Here is a 24732-nt window from a genome sequence, read left to right as displayed (position 1 = left end):
TTCTCTCCCTCTTTGTCTCTGTCTTTCGTGAAAGGCTGCAATTTAACTCTTTCGCTTGCGTGTGCTACACACATCAGCAGAAGGCACTTTTGCACACACAGCTGTGCACGTGGTCTGCTGGGTTTCCTGGGAATCTTTCCCTGCAGTGTTAGTCAGAACAGAAGCTGAAATCCTCTTGAATCCAGCAGTGAACGTGTTAGAAAACGTTATGTAATGCAGCTTCAGATGGAGGAAAGGAACCAATTGCACTTTACGCGGTGACGTAATTCAGTCTGCTGTTTGTTCATGATGAAAATTTGTCTGCTGCAAGTCAGTTATACAGTCTGTGGTTCAAGTAGTTGCAAATCCACATAAAAAAGTTTTCTGAACTTCATAAAGCAGCTATGTTGTTCTTAGAGCACAAATATGCTGCAACCCTTGTGTTAAGGACAGCATCATCACCACACACTCCACCGTTAAGTCAACACAAAAACTTTTAAAGATGTATAAAAAGAGAAAATCGATAGCACTGCGAGTTGAGGAATGATCTTTTTCCCCGAGTTTTGAATGATACAGACAGATGGAGGCACAGAGTGAGACAGAGAAACCTTTGCCTTTTCCAGCCAGTAGACAGAGGTCTACCCTTTGATGTCGATGGCAGCCTTTGATGAGGATTTCTATGGCTGTAGAGTGTGGCTGCAGATTGAGCTCCCTCAAATTTACCTGCTAAGAAAAACAGACAACCAGGAAGAACCAAACATACTGAAGGAACTAGTCAGTGTTAAAGTTAATAAAGCATTAGTACAACACTAAGAATCCAAAAAATTCATGCTGATAAGATTGTGTGGTAAGGTAAATATGAAGCGATAGCCAGCACCTGGCTGACAAAGTTTTCTAATGCAGAAAATCTTTCAGAATAATTGGGTGAAGTTTTTTTTTTTATGGTGGGCTACTGTTTTTGCTCATAGCTCACATTATGTCGATGACATTCTAATTCTGTATAATTCTAAACAGTAAAGCTAAGATGAACAAACTATGTCTAGCTACTTCCTGTTGGAGAACTCAACGTTAAGGCTCAAAAGGGGAGGGGTCAGGGGGAATCGACCTGCGACAGCAGTACTGTTCATATGTCGCTATAATAAACCAAGGGATCTCCATTTCTGTCTGTTTCACGCTTGAGTGGTTGTCTCATTTTTGGGGTCATCTCCCTGTTGCTAAGCAACATCATTAGAGGGACTGGGACCTGATAAAGATGTCACCAGTTCTGATCACATAGTTCATAAATTACCAGACTGTGACTGTGACCGTACATCTAATGATGCCAAAATGCCTGTGATAGTGAGCACTGCACTAGTTTTTCCAAACCATAGAAGAGAAACCATAAAAGAAAATTCAAAGGATTGCTTCATGTTGGAAACTTCTGGAGCATTTTTGTTCCTAATGCCCTGTGAGCCAATTCTATCACTCAAGGCCTTGTTTTAAACACCATTGTACAAACCAATGGAGCATACACTGTTGGATTAATTAACAGTAACCTTTTAGCGTCATTGTCAGACATTGCTTCTACATTAATACTGCAGTGATACACGAACAGAACTTAGACTTACTGTATGTGTGGGAGAGAAGCCTTAGAAAAGTGTAACCACTTTGCAAGCTTATCCTGATAGTGGAAATAAGAGCAATGCCGCAAACCTTGAGATGCTTAAGATTTTTAACAAAACAGGCAGATTATCTGAGAGGTTTCTTTACTTTGATGAAGGCGTTCCCAATCAGATGCTTTCCAGGTGGTACTGCATGGTGGAAAAAAATGTACTTTTCTGGATTCACAATTTTTAACAAGATCCCCAACAGCACTGTTGTAATGCAAGCCCAAACCATGACAGAGCCTCCACAATGTTTTACAGATGGGTGTAAACACTCCTTGACCTCCACTGTACATACTAATATTTGAACCAAGGTTTTTAGGTTCAAATCACTGTATAAGATCTGTTGCCACTGATTTTAACCAACGTCTTGTGTAATCTGGCATACGTTTTCCTTCCTTACGAATGGCTTGTTCACAGCCACCATTTTCTATGAGGCTTCAGTGAGCAGTAGATGGATCAACTGAGGGGCCAGATGCATCTATGTCAGGTGTTTGCTGATTATTTGTCCTTATTTCTGAAGTTCATGACTTTAGATACTGTTCATCTGCAATAGATCTTTTTTAGTTAGGCCTGTCACCTTTTCTTTTGTCATTCATTTACTCAAAATATTTAACGGCGCACTGCACTGAATGAATCACGGGTCATTGTTAGGTCACTTATGAAAATAAAATTAAAAAATTGGAAAGTGGCAAGATACAAGCCATCAGAAATCCAGGGAACTGTTCCTTGAGACCAATTTTAAAAAGTCACAAGAAAGAGTGGCTCCTTGGAAGAAAAATATAAAGGAACTCGAGTGTCTCAAGACTTTCCTGGAGTACTGTCTAGTCTCTTCAGAGTATTTTTTTTACAACTTCTAACTTTGTGAACTATATTTTTATTCAGTTATGACATAGAACCTGTTTTTCTCTCTTATCTCAATATCACAGTGGTAAGTATAGGAAAAATGGTGTGGAACTGATGCTTGCTTTTGAACTCTTGGTGGATTTAAGCCCACTTGAGAAGCTTTGAATGAGTAGGAGAAAGGCGAGAGAAAGTGTGTGAGATATCCCACGTCAGTGATAGAGATAACATCAATACTTCCACACAATGGCTTCAAATGAATGCATGGGTTGTCTTTCTCTGAGAACTCGGCTACCAAGAAGCACTTTGTTTTAAAAGGATATCAAGCCTTAAAAAAAGCCCTTTTTTTGACTTCAAGCAGTCATGTTTAAAGTAGTAGGCTGACTGCCATTCACGTGAAACCTCTTTATGTGTGTTGTGAAAGCAAATAAGAGAAGACAATAAAAACAGATAGCAAATTAGTGACAAACAGTGTTTGATTAAATTCCTAAACCAATGAAGAAGCCTCCTCCTGTGAATCATACAGATTAAATTACAGCAAGCTTATTCATGTGTCCAATACTCCGTACATTATGCAGCAACAAAACAAAGTGTGATTTTACCTGACAAAATAGTAACATTGCAAGAGCGCAAGAGTGCAAAAAGTTTTGTGTGCTCTCAATAAAGATGGCACTGTGTGTCAAAGACTTGCAGTGCTGGAAAAACAAGCACTGCAAATCGTAAAATAATGCTTGACTGTATAATGCACAGTTCACCAGCATCTGAAAGAGGCAACTGTGGGAAACCGAATTACCTCATGCAGAGATGAGCTTGTATTCTAAATTTATCTTTCTATTTCTCTCTCCCTCGTTCTTTCTCTCGCTCTCTTTATCCATTGCTCCTGCTCATTGAGTTGGTAACCTTCATGATTCCTCTCCCTCCTACGCAGCAAAACAGTACTAGAACAGGAAAGAGAGCTGTCCAGTTTTTGCCTGCCTGTAGATGATTGCTTATATGTTTTGGCTGATGCAGAAGATTGCAACAAAATTTTCAATTACCAGATTAGCACTAGAAAGTTCTGCTTAATGCTTTTCCTTAAGGACTGTATCACAAATATGCAACTCAACCAGCTGACAGTGTGAGAGTGTGCTGGGCAAATCCTTGCCTCTTATAAAACATGCTCATTTATTACTCACACCACCAAATAACATCACTTGTGTAGTGCAAAGTCACTTCAGCTGTGGGTTGGTTTCGGTTTAGGAGAGAAACATCAAATATTTATAGATGTGACAAAACCAAGCTGCAGCAAATTGTACTAAACTGAAGCATTTTCAACCGGGCCTATTGTCTCCTTTGGGTCCTGGCATTAACATGCATCTGTGAACTGCTCTGTCATATATCTCTTCACGCATAAGCCAGCCACCCTCTGTGAGTCACACTATAATCACATCAAGCATATACCTCACCACACATCCTTTGCTCCTGTTTCACATGCGCTGACAGAATGCCACTCAGAGCGCACCGCTGAGGGAAACGCTGCGTACATCTTAGTCCTTTTGTGCAAACTAAGCCAATGAGTCTCAAAGACTCTTGAAGTCCCAGAAGCTTTATGCATCTTCGACACGTGCTTCCTTGTCACTGCATGTCCTCCCTCCAGCCAAGCTACTTGTTTTGCCTGTGACCTTTTAACAGATTCCCTTGGCATCACTGAGGCCTGCAGTCATTTGCAGTGTGCACTGTCATAGGCAGCATAGTAAACGTTTCCAAAAGGGTCATAAACTGTATGTCAACCATCAGAGGTGATTTTCTTTTCTTTTCTTTTTTTACACAAACTGTGCTGTCATGCCAAAATACTTTAGGGGTGAAGAATTTGTTAAATGCCTCACCCACCAAACACACACTCGCATGCTGTATGCGATTTGTTTGTTTGCCCTTCAGCATTGGATTAGGACTATATTTAGCCCAATGAAGTATGCTAATGAGCACCTAGTTTCTGGAAGGCATATCTGACAGCTTCCACCACACTCTGCCAAATCCAGAATCTTTATCACTGTTCTTTTTTCTTTTCTTTTCTTTTTTTGTTCTTCACTCGTCTTGTTGTTAAAATGCTTAAGTATTTGCATGAGATAAGGTTGACATGGGTGCACAGGGTGGCAGGATGTTTATTGGTTGGTGAAATTCATCTTAATTTGACAGACAGCAGACCTCCCCTGTGAAAGAAAACCAGTGGCCAGTGGCTGGTATCCCCATCTGCCAGTGTCAGGGGCTGGGTGCTCGGGTGTGTACTGGCTTACTCCCAGCGGCTCCATAGCGGGACCCAGGCCCACAGGCTCTGTCGGGTGTCCTTGGGTCTCAGGTCTCCGTGGCCGGAGCTCGGTCTGCTCTGACATAGCCAGCTCCCAGCAGGGCCTGGATGTCGGTGGGGTGGTGGGGCCTGGGTCTTCACTGTTGTTTATGCATATGTTGGTTGTTGCTGATGTTTCTTTGCTGTTTTCTTTTATTTTCTCAGCAAGTGTTGAAGCAGATTCGCAGTGTTTGTTTCTGTTAACTTTCTCACCAGCTTCACATTCTTACTTATTTTTTCTTTTCTGCCCTTCAATCTTTTCTGTTGTGGCTGTAATAACCCAAAATTAAAAAAAATCCTCATAAAGTTCTGATAAAATACGACTATCGAGTGGATCATTATAGCAGGTGCCTTAATACTGCACTTGTGAAAGTAAATCTGTTTGGCATGTTTTGGCCTTAAGACAACAATTCTGATTGCTACACTGTTGGACAGGACAGGAGGAAAGAAAACTGTTGCGTAACTGTGCTTTCTCAGATAGCAGTTAGAACTGTGACCCCTGTCCAGCCAGAGCTGAGTAGCCTGGTGAATCACACACACACACACGTGTACCTTTTTATATTAATTTTGCGATCTAAATTAGCTTGTCAGGTCATGTTATCCACCAGTAGACAAAAGTAACACTGCAGCCTTCACCAAACCCAAATTATTTTTCAGTTTCATTTTAAAAAATAAATGATCAGGCTAATTTTGCTATCTAGACTAACAGATACACTCAAAAAAGCAAGGACAATCATCAACCCGACAAACATCATTGATTTAAATCTTATATTGATGTGAAGTGTTGTTTGAGGGAAGAAATAAAGCACTGCTTACTGTTTCTAATTAAGCAGCACTCGGTTTTCTTGAAATCAATGGAAGTTATTTTCAGGAAGCTTTTAAACCACATGTATTGATTTTTGTAGCCATCTGCACTGATATTAGAAGACACATTTTGGGAAATGTAAACTATTAAAAGTCTAGGAAAAACTACAAAAACGAGCAGCAAACACCTTTTCTATGTTACAATGATTAATTAACCATTTACCAAAACCATGCTGTATATGTTGAAACAGTTATGTGGACAAGTAAATCTATAGCATGTGCAAATTCTGAAAACTGTCTTTTATCCGTAGGTTTGTAATTTTGAAGCTATAATTGATTGACTTGTCTGGGAAAATATTAGTAAATTGGATTCATCACACTCTCCCTTACAAATAATGAAATACCAAGTTACTAGTTTTTGTTTGTTTGTTTGTTTTACACCACAGAATACATCCAGATATGTTACATTTTAAAGCTTAACGCAATTTACCAACTCGTTTAACAAATAAACCTTCACCACGAGACGCTTTGGGATTTCTGTGGTTTTACAGATTGCTCTTCGCTGCAGGCAGTGATATCTGGGTATTGATTCTTGATGGACGCAGTCTGACAACTTTAAAAATCTCCATGGCGGTGTAGTGCAATTTATATTCCTGAACCTTAACCGGGATGGATCAAATTTATGTTTTAAAGCTCTTAAAAATCCTCACTGGTCATTTCCCCGTGGCTCAGCAGATTAAGGCGGATGTTGGCTCATCAAGACATGGTGCTCGAAGTTTTCATCATTTGCATAATAAAACCTCATCCCTCGTATCTCATGTGCACGCACTCCACATCACCTAATCAAGCAGATATCCCATGATAGCAGACTTTCGATGGCTCTCAGGAGATGATGAATAATGTTTAGTAAATCCTTCAGTCCACTGATGTGCCTCTTATTAACGTGCTACTAAACTGTGATGGGCTGTGAAATCAGCTTCTTGTGATACTATAATGGGCTGCTGTTTTGATTAACCTCTCTACTGCTGATGAGTCAAGGTGCAATATGATTTAAAGTTTTCTTGTAGAATCGCTATTTTAACTATAAAGCTGGTGGTTGGTCATTTTGAATTCATGTTAACCTGATTTTCATCATTGCATCCATTCACAGCATATTTATCTGCACAATCAAATTCAGATTTGAAAACATTAAAGAAAACTGTGAGAAACGGCAAATATGCATTAAACCTCTTATTTGTTATTGTCCTACTGCAATGATCATATGTTTGTATGCCTGAATGATGCCAATTTGGAACGCATGCCATTTTTACATACATAAATGAACATAACTGTCCACATAACATTCTCATGTCTGTCACATTTTAAGAATGGGCATGTTTTTATTCCTGATCGGGCATGCCGTTATGCCTCTATACCATTAACTGAGGCTGAAAGATGGTCAAAATACATTCAGAGAAAGGGCAGTTTCTCTGACATTTGAATGCTACATGCAAAGAACCATGATTGACATAAAAGGTGGGTGTGGCCATTCATTCCATGAAATATCACCTTGCCTTACCAAGTATTTGTCATTTCTGTGTAAGGCAGGAAGGAACCCATAGGTGCAGGACTTACAGGTAAAACTAAACTTAAATGCACCTTTGTTGCTGAATTATCGAATACATTTACCAAGGAAGTCACAAGGAACCTAGACTGAGATATACTTAACAGACAGAACACAGCCAGAGGACGAAGGAGAGCACAACAAGGAACAGAGGGAAATGCAGCCAATTTATACACACAGGGAATCAGGGCAGAGAGGTAACACCTGGGGAACAAGGCTGGACATATTCTGACTGACAAGACACAAAGCAAAACTCAACATGACGCAAACAGGACAAATGACTATTAGAATAAAACAGGAAACAGACAGAAATCACGGTCACATTGAAAACACAGGCACACTCAGACTGACTAAATACAGTGAACGGATAACAAACAAGAAAACTTCCAAACATGCCCAAAACTCAAAACACTGGCATGACAGTACTACATTGCCTTTTCCATCATTTCAATCTTAATTTCTATTCTTGCCATCAAAAGCCTCTATCGTTGATATCAATATGAGGGTCAAAGTGTCTGACCTAAAGCAAAATGTTGAAAGTTGTGTCGTCTTTTAGTATCCACGTAAATGTGCAGTTTTCAGAATTGATACAAATTTAGCAATTCCGATTCCATTATTGATATCACTTATCAGTGTGATTCCTTTTCAATCTGCTCACTGATTCTCATTGGGATCTCACTGGCTCCGCTTTGAAATGAATGAGGGTCGCCACCATCACTAGGCAGCATATCAAAGACATCACATTTGTGCAAATTAATTGCATGTCGTGAGGTGAAATGCTTGTGCATGATGGAAGTATTTCCTCTCTTTGTTGTGATGTTGGGGTCATTACTCAAAAAAAGCAATGTATTATATATAATACAGGGAAAACCTTTCTTACAATTAATGCAGTACTATCTCCCAGGAAAAAGTAATTGATTACACTACTCGTTGCATTACCTGGCACGCACTGTCTCATAATTACCATCTAAAATATAAACCTATACTACAGTCCCACACACCAACAGAAACCTGTGCAGAAGTTAGGTTGGTGCACATCTGACAACCCTATTTGACAGCTGTTAGAATTTATATAATGGCAAAAATCAGTCAGCTAAGTAAAGAGAAATGACAGTTCATCATTAATTTAAAAGCTGAAGTTTTAAAACTTTGAATGTGTCCCCAAGTGTAGTTGCAGAAACCATGAAGCGCTACGACAAAACTCATATGAGGACTGCACCTGGAAAGGAAGACCAAGAATCTCCTCTGCTGCTGAGGATGAATTCGATCGCATCACCAGCCTCAGAAATCACATGTTAACAGCACCTCAGATTATAGCCCAGATGAATGCCACAGTTCCAACACATCTCTGTATCAACTGATCAGAGGAGACTGCGCAAATGAGGCTTTTATGGTCAAATGTCTAGGAATGGACACTGGACCAATGAAAATCTGTACTTTGGTCTGAGCAGTCTAAATTTGAGGTTTTTGGTTCCACCCGCTGTCTCTTTGTGCAATGTGGAAAAGGTGAATGGATGGTCTCTAAATGCATGGTTCCCACCATGGAGCACGGAGGAGGTGTGATGGTGTGGGGGCGCTTTGCTGGTGACACTGTTAGGGATTTATTCAAAACTGAAGGCACACTGAACCACCATGGCTACCACAGCAGTGACATGCTCATCATTTCCAGCACTGCCATCCCATCCCATCAGAATTTGGTTTCTGCTTGTTTAAAAAAATAAAATAAAGATAATACTAATTATTATTGGATGACCTTTGGAGGTGCTGATTAATCAGGGTTTGTTACCTTTTGACAGAGCTAGCCATGTCTTCTCTGCATCTTCCGTTTTTGTTAAAGCTGTCTCTTAACTCTTGACAAGAAATGTGTCAAAGTATTAATTTAGATATTAAACTCTAAACACAAAATTCACTATGGTTTGTCTTTGCGTGTGTTCGTCTTTGTGTGTTTCCATTTCTAGCCATTGCAGATGTGTGGCACCCATGGCTGCCAGCACTGTTCTTGCTGGTGTTTGCATGTGTGTACTGGTGTTTGTTTGTGCATGTCTGTTTTTTGTGAGGACTCAGCTGTAAAAGGTTTTAATTAGGATTGGATGGCTTCATGCATTATTGTTAGTTATCACAGTGGCAGATCTCCAGTGGGAAAAGGTTCCCTAAATTAGACATGGACAACTGGGTGGGGGGTAGTTATTTGTTTTTGTTTTTTCTTTAATATTTCTGCCATCATTATATTTATTCATCAAAGACAATAGGTCTCATATTTATCTCTGTTGTTATGCTGTATAGTGTGGACTTATGTTAGGTGTTAAGTTGTGTTTTTGCTGTTTAACTAGATTTAAAAACTAATCTCTCTCACAAATGCCTTTAATTGCTTTAGCTTGTGTCCTCCATGGCGGTGGCATTCAGAATGATGACAAAGCAACAATCGCTTCACATGATTTGGTAGTTTGAAAAACACTAATGTGCCATCTGACAGATGTCTTTTGATGGCTTCTGTTAATGTCATTCTAAATCCACGCATATTCCCACTGGGTAGATGTTACGGGTGAAGGAGATGTCAGCCATCTGCAGTGTGACAGCGTAATCAGGACAATGTCATATGACTTGATGAGTTCCTATGAGACCCTGGTGACACGTACTGTGCAGTGCTGTACTGTGAAAAGCAGCTTCTATAAGGAACAGAGAAATGAAATGTTTAAATGAAATGTTTCCGCCTGTGTTTTCTTTATTTAGATCACAGTTGTTTTTTATGCTTGTACTTATTTGTCTGTTAGTGCTTTTCTTTTTCTCTCAGCAAGTGTTGTTTTTAAAGTATGGTACTAAAATTACTGCCAACCACAGTGTATAATCGTGGCGCTTTCAACAGCAATCAACATGAAACCCATTCATAAATAGTTTAAACAAGTACTCAGTATTATGACATAAATCTCTTCCCGTGGGTTTGTGTTTGTAAACTGTTTCTTAGCTGATCAGAGACTCGACTAGACACTTCCCTGCTGGCACAGACAGAATCACCAAATAACTGTCTCGTCTCCTTCCAGCTGAAAAGGTAATATTCTTCATCAGAGCAGTCTGTTTTGCTCAGCGTGCCAGATCTAAATGGCTGAAATTCCTGCCCACTTACAGCAGTTATGTGAGCTGCTTTGGCTAAGATCAGCTGTGCAAGAAATACAAATTCCCAGCCAGTTTTTTCAGATGTTTCTTTCACTGACTACAAAAATTGTACCAGGTTTTTTAAACATGACATCTACATGCACCAAATGATTAATAACCTACCAGAGAGGCAACACCAGTTATTATCACTGATTCTCATTAAAACACCAAAGATTTCCAATTGACCCTTAAATTGAGTGCAACAACTTATTGGCCTCACTGACTGATATCGGTGACGATACAATGCATACATGCATATTTACATATATATTGAAAACAGATTTCAACTTGTCATCTTGTGGCCTACGTCTGGATGTCGCTGTGAAAATGATGTGGATGAATAACACTGTAGTAACATAATTGCATCAAAGAAAATGAAGGTAGCAGGGAGGAAATTAGCAAATGAAAATATGTGAAGCAGCAGGTATGACAGGCAAAGTAATACGCCAAAGATGAGGAGCTACAGGTAACACAGCCTTTAATTAATGCTGGCCCAAACTCTGATTAATGCAACTGTCAAGACTGAATTTGATGGATGGAGAGTAAATGTATTTGCTCACCCAGGATTTGATGTAAGATTTACTGCCTTGTGGTACCAATGTTTTATTCTCCTTTTAGGGTATGGTATGAGAGTAAAGGAAGGGAAAGGGTGGTTGTGGAAATGATGCAGATGAGAGGCCTAATTTAGAAAACATCTCCAAGCCCATAATCTGTGAGGACTGGCCTGCACTGCCCACCTTGCGGTTTCAGCCTCAAGTGTTCCTGCATCCTATTATGACACATGCTGAGGCCTCAACTTGAGTAAGAGGTGGCAAAGAGATTATGCTGGGTGAGTATTAAAAATTTCATATACTGGCCTTAAGCCCGTTTTCCCTTCTTTTCTGGGGAACCTGTGGTGCTTGAGATGAGGATGATTACTTGCAGTAAGGCAATTTTCTTTCTTCTCTTTTTTCTCTTCTTAAAACATAAAAGCCTGAATACAGTTTCCCCTAATGGAAGGTAAATTTTATCCGCTTGTGTGTGCTTGAGAAAATGTGAAAAATGCAAATTAACTAAAATATTAGGTAAAAGTTGGGGGGAGAGATGTTTCAGAAGGAACTATTGTGTAAAGTGTCTACTGGCAATCACAGTGAGTCTTGTGTGGCTCCCTGTGCACAGTGTGGCACGCTCCTATTTCAGAGTAACTGTCAGTCTCTTGCCTTTACTCTGACAGCTGTGTTTGAGATGTGTCCAAATGTTTGAACAATGAATTTGATAGCTGAAAGTACCTGTTTCGTGTGTGTGTGTGTGTGTGTGTGTGTGTGTGTGTGTGTGTGTGTGTGTGTGTGTGTGTGTGTGTGTGTGTGTGTGAGTGCGTCTATGTGGTATGGATTGACATTTGACCTGCGCTGTACCTGGGCTCCGGGGACATTTCGACTTTTTGCTGTGTATTCATGTGTCCCCCTAAAACATGACTTGTAAATGCATTTTTAAGTGTCTAAATAATAATTTTTTCTACTTCTTATGAGGTCATTATTTATCTTTTGACCTGTATTTGCTTAAACTGTAGTGTAAATTCATTTATTAAACTATAATTAAAAGATTTTCTGATTTTCTTAAAAGTCCACCTATACCCCTCACCTGATTTTTGTGTATTCCAGTGTATTGCACAGCGACGTTTCGAGTTAGAGTGGATGTGTGTAGGTACTGCAATTTAATACACATTTTCAATACACACGGCCGGAAGTCATTGTGATTGGTAGGCTATATATATAGGCGGTACCTACAGGAAACGGCGCCACAACTTTCGCGCGCGTGCCCTTTAACAAGTGTATGTCGACGGCAATACGAAGACGGATTAAAAACACAAAGGTAAGCCTTTTTTAATGTAAAATGCACCATGACTTTAATACTATATGAAATTATAGGTGCACAGGCCTATATTAAACTGGTTTAATTTATGCTTTATGGACTGTTAGTGAGTCTTTGAAGAAGTAAAACGGCCCCAGCGTTTGTCATTGAGTAAATAAAATAGGGCTGACGACTAACCGCGTCAACGCGATAAAGCGGGCTAACCCGTGTTAGGATTTACTCGGTGTTAAAGCATTATTGTGGCTTAAACGTGTTAATGCCGACATCGCGACTAACGCGATTAACAATTAAACCAGCGCAGTCTGAGTCAAAATCCCTGATGTCGCTGTTAGCTAATTTCGGGCAGTTTGTCCAATGTCTGTCCATTCTGCTGACAGCCCTAAAATAAAAGCAAGGGTATAAGTGTATTTAGTCGTGTATTTATTTATATGCCTGAAGAAAAAACTTCTTACAGTTTTGATGCCTAAGCTTTCTCAGTACTTGTATCACTCTCTGCAGTCGCCATTACAGAAATGTCACATGTCGCCATTTTGAGTACTAGGCCTTTAACATTTTAAAAGAAGGCATAAATTAGCACTATGAATAAGTCAGCTGTGTTTATGCTGTAAACTACACTACTGCTAGTTCTGCTACTACTGATGATGATGACAATGATGACGATAATCGTAATACTTTATATGCTTTGGTAATACAGCCAATCGTACAGGAGAACATGCGAAGGAGACTCATTCCTCCACGGGAGGATGCAGTCTGTCATGTTTCTGCTGGAAGGGACAAACTGGGACTTGATATCCACTACATAAATGCCTTCAAAGGTAAGTTGGTCTTTAGTTTGGATTAGATTTGGAGTTTGTCACTGTCTTTTGTCACTCACTTGGTATGCCTCTGCAATTCAGGTCGGGGCATTTTCACGACTGTTCCATTCCAAAAAGGAGACTTTCTTTTGGAATACAGAGGTAAACTCATAACAAAAGAAGAATGTGAGCGGAGACACAGAGTTTATCATGACAGCCTGAAGGTGTTCATGTTTGAATTCAAGTTTGATGGAAAACTCTGGTGGTGCGTATTATATCAGTGTAGTTTGATTAAGATTAAATTACACATTGCTTTTGATTTATGAAAAAAAGCTTCCTAACTAGTTAAGCTAATACTTTTTTGCCTAACCCCACAGTGTGGATGCATCTCAAGAAGATGGGTCATTAGGCAGACTTGGACTGATGTGGTTGTCGTTGACAAGTGCTAAGATGAAAATATTAAATATCAATGGAAAGCCCCATCTATGCTTATTTGCAAGCAGAGACATAAGTCCAGGTGAAGAAATAGACTATAATTATGGTGACTCGGATTGGCTCTGGAGATGCAAGGTATTTCTACAATTGTACTTTTTGGAACTGATAAATTGCATACCCTAAGCCATTTTTACATTTGTACCTACTCAAATTGGCTTAACGTGACTTAGGGCATCTAGTTTTTCACTGAAATTGAGTATCACCTACTGTGCCTGGGGTAACTATAGCAATGCAGCCGAGCATCCAGTGATATAAATGCCACAGCAAGCATGGACGTCAAGGTGACAAAATGCCTGCTGCTCAGTCTATACTTTAGTGTTCAATTCAGGGATCACGCTGTTAATTTTGGTCGCTATTTCAAACATTTCAGAGTTTCAAAAATGATGGCTTGGATTTTCACGAAGGAGGCGCACTCATAACTTATCGAGTGACACCATTGACCAGCCACCTGGTGGCATTCAGTCTATGTCAAATTTTCTGATCACTTTGGATCACTTGGAACCTTGGTGCAGTAGTTACTGAAAAACTACATGGTACTATAACCTACTGGAAAAACAGGGGTAGGTACTAATGGAAAACAGGCAATTGTGATGGCTGCCACATCAAAGCCCTCTAAAAGCACTAAAAAAATATCAGCAGGTATGCAGAAATAAAAAATGGCTTTCGGTTTCTAAATTTTAACAGTGATTGATGTTTAATGTGATTCTACACAGCAAAATCTCCAGTGTTAAATTAACACTGGAGAGTGTCTATAAGGGTCCACACCTCTGAGTGTTAAATACAACACTGTTGAGTGTTAAATTAACACTTTTGACAGTGTTATATGTTTAAAAGTAACCTAGTCAGTTTTGAAGATTAACAATGGCTAACACTGAGCAGTGCTGATTTTCTAACACTGGAAAATAACTCAAAATGTTAGAAATATTCCAGTGTTAGAAAATCAGCACTGCTCAGTGTTAGTCTTTGTTAATCTTCAAAACTGACTAGGTTACTTTTAAACATATAACACTGTCAAAAGTGTTAATTCAACACTCAACAGTGTTGTGTGGACCCATATAGACACTCTCTAGTGTTAATTTAACACTGGAGATTTTGCTGTGTAGCCTCTTTAGTTAGATTCATTTTAAATTTTGTCCCTCGAAGATAAATGGGCCCTAGTGACAGTTCGTTGCTGCTACAGGTGATTGTTTTACTCCTTTAGCAATGGCTTAAAAAATAAAGAAATCACACTGACTATTTGTCTCTTAATCATAGGGCCTTAAATTCTCTATACATGACAGTGAATATTTTAAAGACAATAGCTTGAAACTTATCTTTCTCATACAGTTTATTTAATGTTTCAAAAGCCTCTTCAAAAATGCACTGTATATTCATTTTCTATCTGTTACACACGAAGACGGAGACCAGCCAGATTCAGAAGACTGTGAGCTGCCTAAAGCCGCAACCAAACAGCTTTCCAAACAATGATCTGATTTTAATGAATGTTTCTCATGCACGATGTGTACCTTACGCTATTTGCCAATAGTGAAATGGTCTATTCATCCTCTTGAGTGATGCATTTTTAGTAACTGTCAGATTACTGTTCTTTTGTCTTCATTCTCTATCTGTTACACACGAAGACTGAGACCAGCCAGATTCAGAAGACTGTGAGCTGCCTAAAGCCGCAACCAAACAGCTTTCCAAACAATGATCTGGACCTGAAACATCCAGAGCCTGAAAGGGTAAATATAATCCAGTGTACCACTTAATGAACTAATAATTTAATCTATCATCATTCTTTATGGATGCTGTGTGTGTGTGTGTTTGGCAGTCACCTGGGTGTGATGTGATTTACATGGACCGTGGCTTGTAGGTCCTTTTCATTGTTTCAAAGTGCAAGTCTGGATAACATCTGAGTGTGTGTGTGTGTGTGTTAACCACCCAAATGTGACTTAGGAGGACCACACTGTTATTGGGGGACTCCGTCAAAGTTTGCTTCATGGTGACATCACTCTGGTTTTAGGAGGGGTCTTCTCGTATGTCTTGACAGTTTGACCTACAGCATGCAGAACTGACTGCATGTGCTTTGTTTCTATGTTGAAATTTTTTGAAACTCAGGCTTGAACATTAAGATAGATAGTACTATACAACTTCTTAAGTTGTTTTAGGCACTTTTTACTGCTTTAGTGCATGGGCTCTCTCTGGCTGTGTACTCTGGCTTCTTCCCACAGTCCAAAGATGTAGCTTATGGGGTTAGGTTAACTGGTGATTCAAAACTGCCCTTTGGTGTGAATGCAAATGCTTGTCCTTCCATGTTAGACTGGTGATCTGTCCAGGTTGTACTGCCCTATGGTAGCTGGTATAGGCCCCAAAACTGCTACCCCACAATCCTGATAAGGATAAGTGGAAGAGGATGGATGATTGCAAAGGAATCAGTTGTTAACTATTGTAGCCAGTATTTTTTTCAGAAGAAAACATTTCTTGAGTGGAAAGGCCCCCCCCCACACACACACATGCAAATTAAAAACAGAAGCACAGGCCTGCCCAGTACAGTTGCAAGAAGAGCACTTGGTCTAATCTTTGTGCCATCTTTTCTTTGTTGCAGGATCTTGATGAAGAAATGCCTCAGCAAGACTCAGAAGCCATGCATTCTTCTTCAGTGCAAGATTTTGAAGAGGTAACATTGACCTAGGACAGATTTTAATGAATGTTTCTCATGCACGATGTGTACCTTACGCTATTTGCCAATAGTGAAATGGTCTATTCATCCTCTTGAGTGATGCATTTTTAGTAACTGTCAGATTACTGTTCTTTTGTCTTCATTCTCTATCTGTTACACACGAAGACTGAGACCAGCCAGATTCAGAAGACTGTGAGCTGCCTAAAGCCGCAACCAAACAGCTTTCCAAACAATGATCTGGACCTGAAACATCCAGAGCCTGAAAGGGTAAATATAATCCAGTGTACCACTTAATGAACTAATAATTTAATCTATCATCATTCTTTATGGATGCTGTGTGTGTGTGTGTTTGGCAGTCACCTGGGTGTGATGTGATTTACATGGACCGTGGCTTGTAGGTCCTTTTCATTGTTTCAAAGTGCAAGTCTGGATAACATCTGAGTGTGTGTGTTAACCACCCAAATGTGACTTAGGAGGACCACACTGTTATTGGGGGACTCCGTCAAAGTTTGCTTCATGGTGACATCACTCTGGTTTTAGGAGGGGTCTTCTCGTATGTCTTGACAGTTTGACCTACAGCATGCAGAACTGACTGCATGTGCTTTGTTTCTATGTTGAAATTTTTTGAAACTCAGGCTTGAACATTAAGATAGATAGTACTATACAACTTCTTAAGTTGTTTTAGGCACTTTTTACTGCTTTAGTGCATGGGCTCTCTCTGGCTGTGTACTCTGGCTTCTTCCCACAGTCCAAAGATGTAGCTTATGGGGTTAGGTTAACTGGTGATTCAAAACTGCCCTTTGGTGTGAATGCAAATGCTTGTCCTTCCATGTTAGACTGGTGATCTGTCCAGGTTGTACTGCCCTATGGTAGCTGGTATAGGCCCCAAAACTGCTACCCCACAATCCTGATAAGGATAAGTGGAAGAGGATGGATGATTGCAAAGGAATCAGTTGTTAACTATTGTAGCCAGTATTTTTTTCAGAAGAAAACATTTCTTGAGTGGAAAGGCCCCCCCCCACACACACACATGCAAATTAAAAACAGAAGCACAGGCCTGCCCAGTACAGTTGCAAGAAGAGCACTTGGTCTAATCTTTGTGCCATCTTTTCTTTGTTGCAGGATCTTGATGAAGAAATGCCTCAGCAAGACTCAGAAGCCATGCATTCTTCTTCAGTGCAAGATTTTGAAGAGGTAACATTGACCTAGGACAGATTTTAATGAATGTTTCTCATGCACGATGTGTACCTTACGCTATTTGCCAATAGTGAAATGGTCTATTCATCCTCTTGAGTGATGCATTTTTAGTAACTGTCAGATTACTGTTCTTTTGTCTTCATTCTCTATCTGTTACACACGAAGACTGAGACCAGCCAGATTCAGAAGACTGTGAGCTGCCTAAAGCCGCAACCAAACAGCTTTCCAAACAATGATCTGGACCTGAAACATCCAGAGCCTGAAAGGGTAAATATAATCCAGTGTACCACTTAATGAACTAATAATTTAATCTATCATCATTCTTTATGGATGCTGTGTGTGTGTGTGTTTGGCAGTCACCTGGGTGTGATGTGATTTACATGGACCGTGGCTTGTGGGTCCTTTTCATTGTTTCAAAGTGCAAGTCTGGATAACATCTGAGTGTGTGTGTGTGTGTGTGTGTGTGTGTTAACCACCCAAATGTGACTTAGGAGGACCACACTGTTATTGGGGGACTCCGTCAAAGTTTGCTTCATGGTGACATCACTCTGGTTTTAGGAGGGGTCTTCTCGTATGTCTTGACAGTTTGACCTACAGCATGCAGAACTGACTGCATGTGCTTTGTTTCTATGTTGAAATTTTTTGAAACTCAGGCTTGAACATTAAGATAGATAGTACTATACAACTTCTTAAGTTGTTTTAGGCACTTTTTACTGCTTTAGTGCATGGGCTCTCTCTGGCTGTGTACTCTGGCTTCTTCCCACAGTCCAAAGATGTAGCTTATGGGGTTAGGTTAACTGGTGATTCAAAACTGCCCTTTGGTGTGAATGCAAATGCTTGTCCTTCCATGTTAGACTGGTGATCTGTCCAGGTTGTACTGCCCTATGGTAGCTGGTATAGGCCCCAAAACTGCTACCCCACAATCCTGATAAGGATAAGTGGAAGAGGATGGATGATTGCAAAGGAATCAGTTGTTAACTATTGTAGCCAGTATTTTTTTCAGAAGAAAACATTTCTTGAGTGGAAAGGCCCCCCCCCACACACACACATGCAAATTAAAAACAGAAGCACAGGCCTGCCCAGTACAGTTGCAAGAAGAGCACTTGGTCTAATCTTTGTGCCATCTTTTCTTTGTTGCAGGATCTTGATGAAGAAATGCCTCAGCAAGACTCAGAAGCCATGCATTCTTCTTCAGTGCAAGATTTTGAAGAGGTAACATTGACCTAGGACAGATTTTAATGAATGTTTCTCATGCACGATGTGTACCTTACGCTATTTGCCAATAGTGAAATGGTCTATTCATCCTCTTGAGTGATGCATTTTTAGTAACTGTCAGATTACTGTTCTTTTGTCTTCATTCTCTATCTGTTACACACGAAGACTGAGACCAGCCAGATTCAGAAGACTGTGAGCTGCCTAAAGCCGCAACCAAACAGCTTTCCAAACAATGATCTGGACCTGAAACATCCAGAGCCTGAAAGGGTAAATATAATCCAGTGTACCACTTAATGAACTAATAATTTAATCTATCATCATTCTTTATGGATGCTGTGTGTGTGTGTGTTTGGCAGTCACCTGGGTGTGATGTGATTTACATGGACCGTGGCTTGTAGGTCCTTTTCATTGTTTCAAAGTGCAAGTCTGGATAACATCTGAGTGTGTGTGTGTGTGTGTTAACCACCCAAATGTGACTTAGGAGGACCACACTGTTATTGGGGGACTCCGTCAAAGTTTGCTTCATGGTGACATCACTCTGGTTTTAGGAGGGGTCTTCTCGTATGTCTTGACAGTTTGACCTACAGCATGCAGAACTGACTGCATGTGCTTTGTTTCTATGTTGAAATTTTTTGAAACTCAGGCTTGAACATTAAGATAGATAGTACTATACAACTTCTTAAGTTGTTTTAGGCACTTTTTACTGCTTTAGTGCATGGGCTCTCTCTGGCTGTGTACTCTGGCTTCTTCCCACAGTCCAAAGATGTAGCTTATGGGGTTAGGTTAACTGGTGATTCAAAACTGCCCTTTGGTGTGAATGCAAATGCTTGTCCTTCCATGTTAGACTGGTGATCTGTCCAGGTTGTACTGCCCTATGGTAGCTGGTATAGGCCCCAAAACTGCTACCCCACAATCCTGATAAGGATAAGTGGAAGAGGATGGATGATTGCAAAGGAATCAGTTGTTAACTATTGTAGCCAGTATTTTTTTCAGAAGAAAACATTTCTTGAGTGGAAAGGCCCCCCCACACACACACACATGCAAATTAAAAACAGAAGCACAGGCCTGCCCAGTACAGTTGCAAGAAGAGCACTTGGTCTAATCTTTGTGCCATCTTTTCTTTGTTGCAGGATCTTGATGAAGAAATGCCTCAGCAAGACTCAGAAGCCATGCATTCTTCTTCAGTGCAAGATTTTGAAGAGGTAACATTGACCTAGGACAGATTTTAATGAATGTTTCTCATGCACGATGTGTACCTTACGCTATTTGCCAATAGTGAAATGGTCTATTCATCCTCTTGAGTGATGCATTTTTAGTAACTGTCAGATTACTGTTCTTTTGTCTTCATTCTCTATCTGTTACACACGAAGACTGAGACCAGCCAGATTCAGAAGACTGTGAGCTGCCTAAAGCCGCAACCAAACAGCTTTCCAAACAATGATCTGGACCTGAAACATCCAGAGCCTGAAAGGGTAAATATAATCCAGTGTACCACTTAATGAACTAATAATTTAATCTATCATCATTCTTTATGGATGCTGTGTGTGTGTGTGTGTTTGGCAGTCACCTGGGTGTGATGTGATTTACATGGACCGTGGCTTGTAGGTCCTTTTCATTGTTTCAAAGTGCAAGTCTGGATAACATCTGAGTGTGTGTGTGTGTGTGTTAACCACCCAAATGTGACTTAGGAGGACCACACTGTTATTGGGGGACTCCGTCAAAGTTTGCTTCATGGTGACATCACTCTGGTTTTAGGAGGGGTCTTCTCGTATGTCTTGACAGTTTGACCTACAGCATGCAGAACTGACTGCATGTGCTTTGTTTCTATGTTGAAATTTTTTGAAACTCAGGCTTGAACATTAAGATAGATAGTACTATACAACTTCTTAAGTTGTTTTAGGCACTTTTTACTGCTTTAGTGCATGGGCTCTCTCTGGCTGTGTACTCTGGCTTCTTCCCACAGTCCAAAGATGTAGCTTATGGGGTTAGGTTAACTGGTGATTCAAAACTGCCCTTTGGTGTGAATGCAAATGCTTGTCCTTCCATGTTAGACTGGTGATCTGTCCAGGTTGTACTGCCCTATGGTAGCTGGTATAGGCCCCAAAACTGCTACCCCACAATCCTGATAAGGATAAGTGGAAGAGGATGGATGATTGCAAAGGAATCAGTTGTTAACTATTGTAGCCAGTATTTTTTTCAGAAGAAAACATTTCTTGAGTGGAAAGGCCCCCCCCCACACACACACATGCAAATTAAAAACAGAAGCACAGGCCTGCCCAGTACAGTTGCAAGAAGAGCACTTGGTCTAATCTTTGTGCCATCTTTTCTTTGTTGCAGGATCTTGATGAAGAAATGCCTCAGCAAGACTCAGAAGCCATGCATTCTTCTTCAGTGCAAGATTTTGAAGAGGTAACATTGACCTAGGACAGATTTTAATGAATGTTTCTCATGCACGATGTGTACCTTACGCTATTTGCCAATAGTGAAATGGTCTATTCATCCTCTTGAGTGATGCATTTTTAGTAACTGTCAGATTACTGTTCTTTTGTCTTCATTCTCTATCTGTTACACACGAAGACTGAGACCAGCCAGATTCAGAAGACTGTGAGCTGCCTAAAGCCGCAACCAAACAGCTTTCCAAACAATGATCTGGACCTGAAACATCCAGAGCCTGAAAGGGTAAATATAATCCAGTGTACCACTTAATGAACTAATAATTTAATCTATCATCATTCTTTATGGATGCTGTGTGTGTGTGTGTTTGGCAGTCACCTGGGTGTGATGTGATTTACATGGACCGTGGCTTGTAGGTCCTTTTCATTGTTTCAAAGTGCAAGTCTGGATAACATCTGAGTGTGTGTGTGTGTGTGTGTTAACCACCCAAATGTGACTTAGGAGGACCACACTGTTATTGGGGGACTCCGTCAAAGTTTGCTTCATGGTGACATCACTCTGGTTTTAGGAGGGGTCTTCTCGTATGTCTTGACAGTTTGACCTACAGCATGCAGAACTGACTGCATGTGCTTTGTTTCTATGTTGAAATTTTTTGAAACTCAGGCTTGAACATTAAGATAGATAGTACTATACAACTTCTTAAGTTGTTTTAGGCACTTTTTACTGCTTTAGTGCATGGGCTCTCTCTGGCTGTGTACTCTGGCTTCTTCCCACAGTCCAAAGATGTAGCTTATGGGGTTAGGTTAACTGGTGATTCAAAACTGCCCTTTGGTGTGAATGCAAATGCTTGTCCTTCCATGTTAGACTGGTGATCTGTCCAGGTTGTACTGCCCTATGGTAGCTGGTATAGGCCCCAAAACTGCTACCCCACAATCCTGATAAGGATAAGTGGAAGAGGATGGATGATTGCAAAGGAATCAGTTGTTAACTATTGTAGCCAGTATTTTTTTCAGAAGAAAACATTTCTTGAGTGGAAAGGCCCCCCCACACACACACACATGCAAATTAAAAACAGAAGCACAGGCCTGCCCAGTACAGTTGCAAGAAGAGCACTTGGTCTAATCTTTGTGCCATCTTTTCTTTGTTGCAGGATCTTGATGAAGAAATGCCTCAGCAAGACTCAGAAGCCATGCATTCTTCTTCAGTGCAAGATTTTGAAGAGGTAACATTGACCTAGGACAGATTTTAATGAATGTTTCTCATGCACGATGTGTACCTTACGCTATTTGCCAATAGTGAAATGGTCTATTCATCCTCTTGAGTGATGCATTTTTAGTAACTGTCAGATTACTGTTCTTTTGTCTTCATTCTCTATCTGTTACACACGAAGACTGAGACCAGCCAGATTCAGAAGACTGTGAGCTGCCTAAAGCCGCAACCAAACAGCTTTCCAAACAATGATCTGGACCTGAAACATCCAGAGCCTGAAAGGGTAAATATAATCCAGTGTACCACTTAATGAACTAATAATTTAATCTATCATCATTCTTTATGGATGCTGTGTGTGTGTGTGTTTGGCAGTCACCTGGGTGTGATGTGATTTACATGGACCGTGGCTTGTAGGTCCTTTTCATTGTTTCAAAGTGCAAGTCTGGATAACATCTGAGTGTGTGTGTGTGTGTGTTAACCACCCAAATGTGACTTAGGAGGACCACACTGTTATTGGGGGACTCCGTCAAAGTTTGCTTCATGGTGACATCACTCTGGTTTTAGGAGGGGTCTTCTCGTATGTCTTGACAGTTTGACCTACAGCATGCAGAACTGACTGCATGTGCTTTGTTTCTATGTTGAAATTTTTTGAAACTCAGGCTTGAACATTAAGATAGATAGTACTATACAACTTCTTAAGTTGTTTTAGGCACTTTTTACTGCTTTAGTGCATGGGCTCTCTCTGGCTGTGTACTCTGGCTTCTTCCCACAGTCCAAAGATGTAGCTTATGGGGTTAGGTTAACTGGTGATTCAAAACTGCCCTTTGGTGTGAATGCAAATGCTTGTCCTTCCATGTTAGACTGGTGATCTGTCCAGGTTGTACTGCCCTATGGTAGCTGGTATAGGCCCCAAAACTGCTACCCCACAATCCTGATAAGGATAAGTGGAAGAGGATGGATGATTGCAAAGGAATCAGTTGTTAACTATTGTAGCCAGTATTTTTTTCAGAAGAAAACATTTCTTGAGTGGAAAGGCCCCCCCACACACACACACATGCAAATTAAAAACAGAAGCACAGGCCTGCCCAGTACAGTTGCAAGAAGAGCACTTGGTCTAATCTTTGTGCCATCTTTTCTTTGTTGCAGGATCTTGATGAAGAAATGCCTCAGCAAGACTCAGAAGCCATGCATTCTTCTTCAGTGCAAGATTTTGAAGAGGTAACATTGACCTAGGACAGATTTTAATGAATGTTTCTCATGCACGATGTGTACCTTACGCTATTTGCCAATAGTGAAATGGTCTATTCATCCTCTTGAGTGATGCATTTTTAGTAACTGTCAGATTACTGTTCTTTTGTCTTCATTCTCTATCTGTTACACACGAAGACTGAGACCAGCCAGATTCAGAAGACTGTGAGCTGCCTAAAGCCGCAACCAAACAGCTTTCCAAACAATGATCTGGACCTGAAACATCCAGAGCCTGAAAGGGTAAATATAATCCAGTGTACCACTTAATGAACTAATAATTTAATCTATCATCATTCTTTATGGATGCTGTGTGTGTGTGTGTTTGGCAGTCACCTGGGTGTGATGTGATTTACATGGACCGTGGCTTGTAGGTCCTTTTCATTGTTTCAAAGTGCAAGTCTGGATAACATCTGAGTGTGTGTGTGTGTGTGTTAACCACCCAAATGTGACTTAGGAGGACCACACTGTTATTGGGGGACTCCGTCAAAGTTTGCTTCATGGTGACATCACTCTGGTTTTAGGAGGGGTCTTCTCGTATGTCTTGACAGTTTGACCTACAGCATGCAGAACTGACTGCATGTGCTTTGTTTCTATGTTGAAATTTTTTGAAACTCAGGCTTGAACATTAAGATAGATAGTACTATACAACTTCTTAAGTTGTTTTAGGCACTTTTTACTGCTTTAGTGCATGGGCTCTCTCTGGCTGTGTACTCTGGCTTCTTCCCACAGTCCAAAGATGTAGCTTATGGGGTTAGGTTAACTGGTGATTCAAAACTGCCCTTTGGTGTGAATGCAAATGCTTGTCCTTCCATGTTAGACTGGTGATCTGTCCAGGTTGTACTGCCCTATGGTAGCTGGTATAGGCCCCAAAACTGCTACCCCACAATCCTGATAAGGATAAGTGGAAGAGGATGGATGATTGCAAAGGAATCAGTTGTTAACTATTGTAGCCAGTATTTTTTTCAGAAGAAAACATTTCTTGAGTGGAAAGGCCCCCCCACACACACACACATGCAAATTAAAAACAGAAGCACAGGCCTGCCCAGTACAGTTGCAAGAAGAGCACTTGGTCTAATCTTTGTGCCATCTTTTCTTTGTTGCAGGATCTTGATGAAGAAATGCCTCAGCAAGACTCAGAAGCCATGCATTCTTCTTCAGTGCAAGATTTTGAAGAGGTAACATTGACCTAGGACAGATTTTAATGAATGTTTCTCATGCACGATGTGTACCTTACGCTATTTGCCAATAGTGAAATGGTCTATTCATCCTCTTGAGTGATGCATTTTTAGTAACTGTCAGATTACTGTTCTTTTGTCTTCATTCTC

At 40.4% G+C, this 24732-nt stretch overlaps 1 protein-coding gene across 1 annotated transcript; it reads left to right on the top strand.

The window, feature by feature from the left end:
• Positions 1-12018: 12018 nt before the first annotated feature.
• On the top strand, positions 12019-24612 carry LOC113033586 (uncharacterized). The gene is made up of 20 exons (XM_080288530.1): positions 12019-12196; positions 12891-13011; positions 13093-13255; positions 13368-13560; positions 15105-15206; positions 16070-16141; positions 16310-16411; positions 17267-17338; positions 17507-17608; positions 18482-18553; positions 18722-18823; positions 19687-19758; positions 19927-20028; positions 20894-20965; positions 21134-21235; positions 22101-22172; positions 22341-22442; positions 23306-23377; positions 23546-23647; positions 24511-24612. Exons 1-20 carry the CDS (start codon positions 12158-12160, stop codon positions 24595-24597), a joined length of 1923 nt encoding a protein of 640 aa, XP_080144656.1. The 5' UTR covers positions 12019-12157; the 3' UTR covers positions 24598-24612.
• The last annotated feature ends 120 nt before the right edge of the window (positions 24613-24732 follow it).

Source organism: Astatotilapia calliptera, chromosome 14 (genome assembly GCF_964374335.1).
Source record: "Astatotilapia calliptera chromosome 14, fAstCal68.1, whole genome shotgun sequence".
In the NCBI taxonomy this organism is placed as follows: Eukaryota; Metazoa; Chordata; class Actinopteri; order Cichliformes; family Cichlidae; genus Astatotilapia; species Astatotilapia calliptera.
Note: the sequence above shows the minus strand (reverse complement) of the source record. Positions and strands in the feature narration are given on the sequence as shown.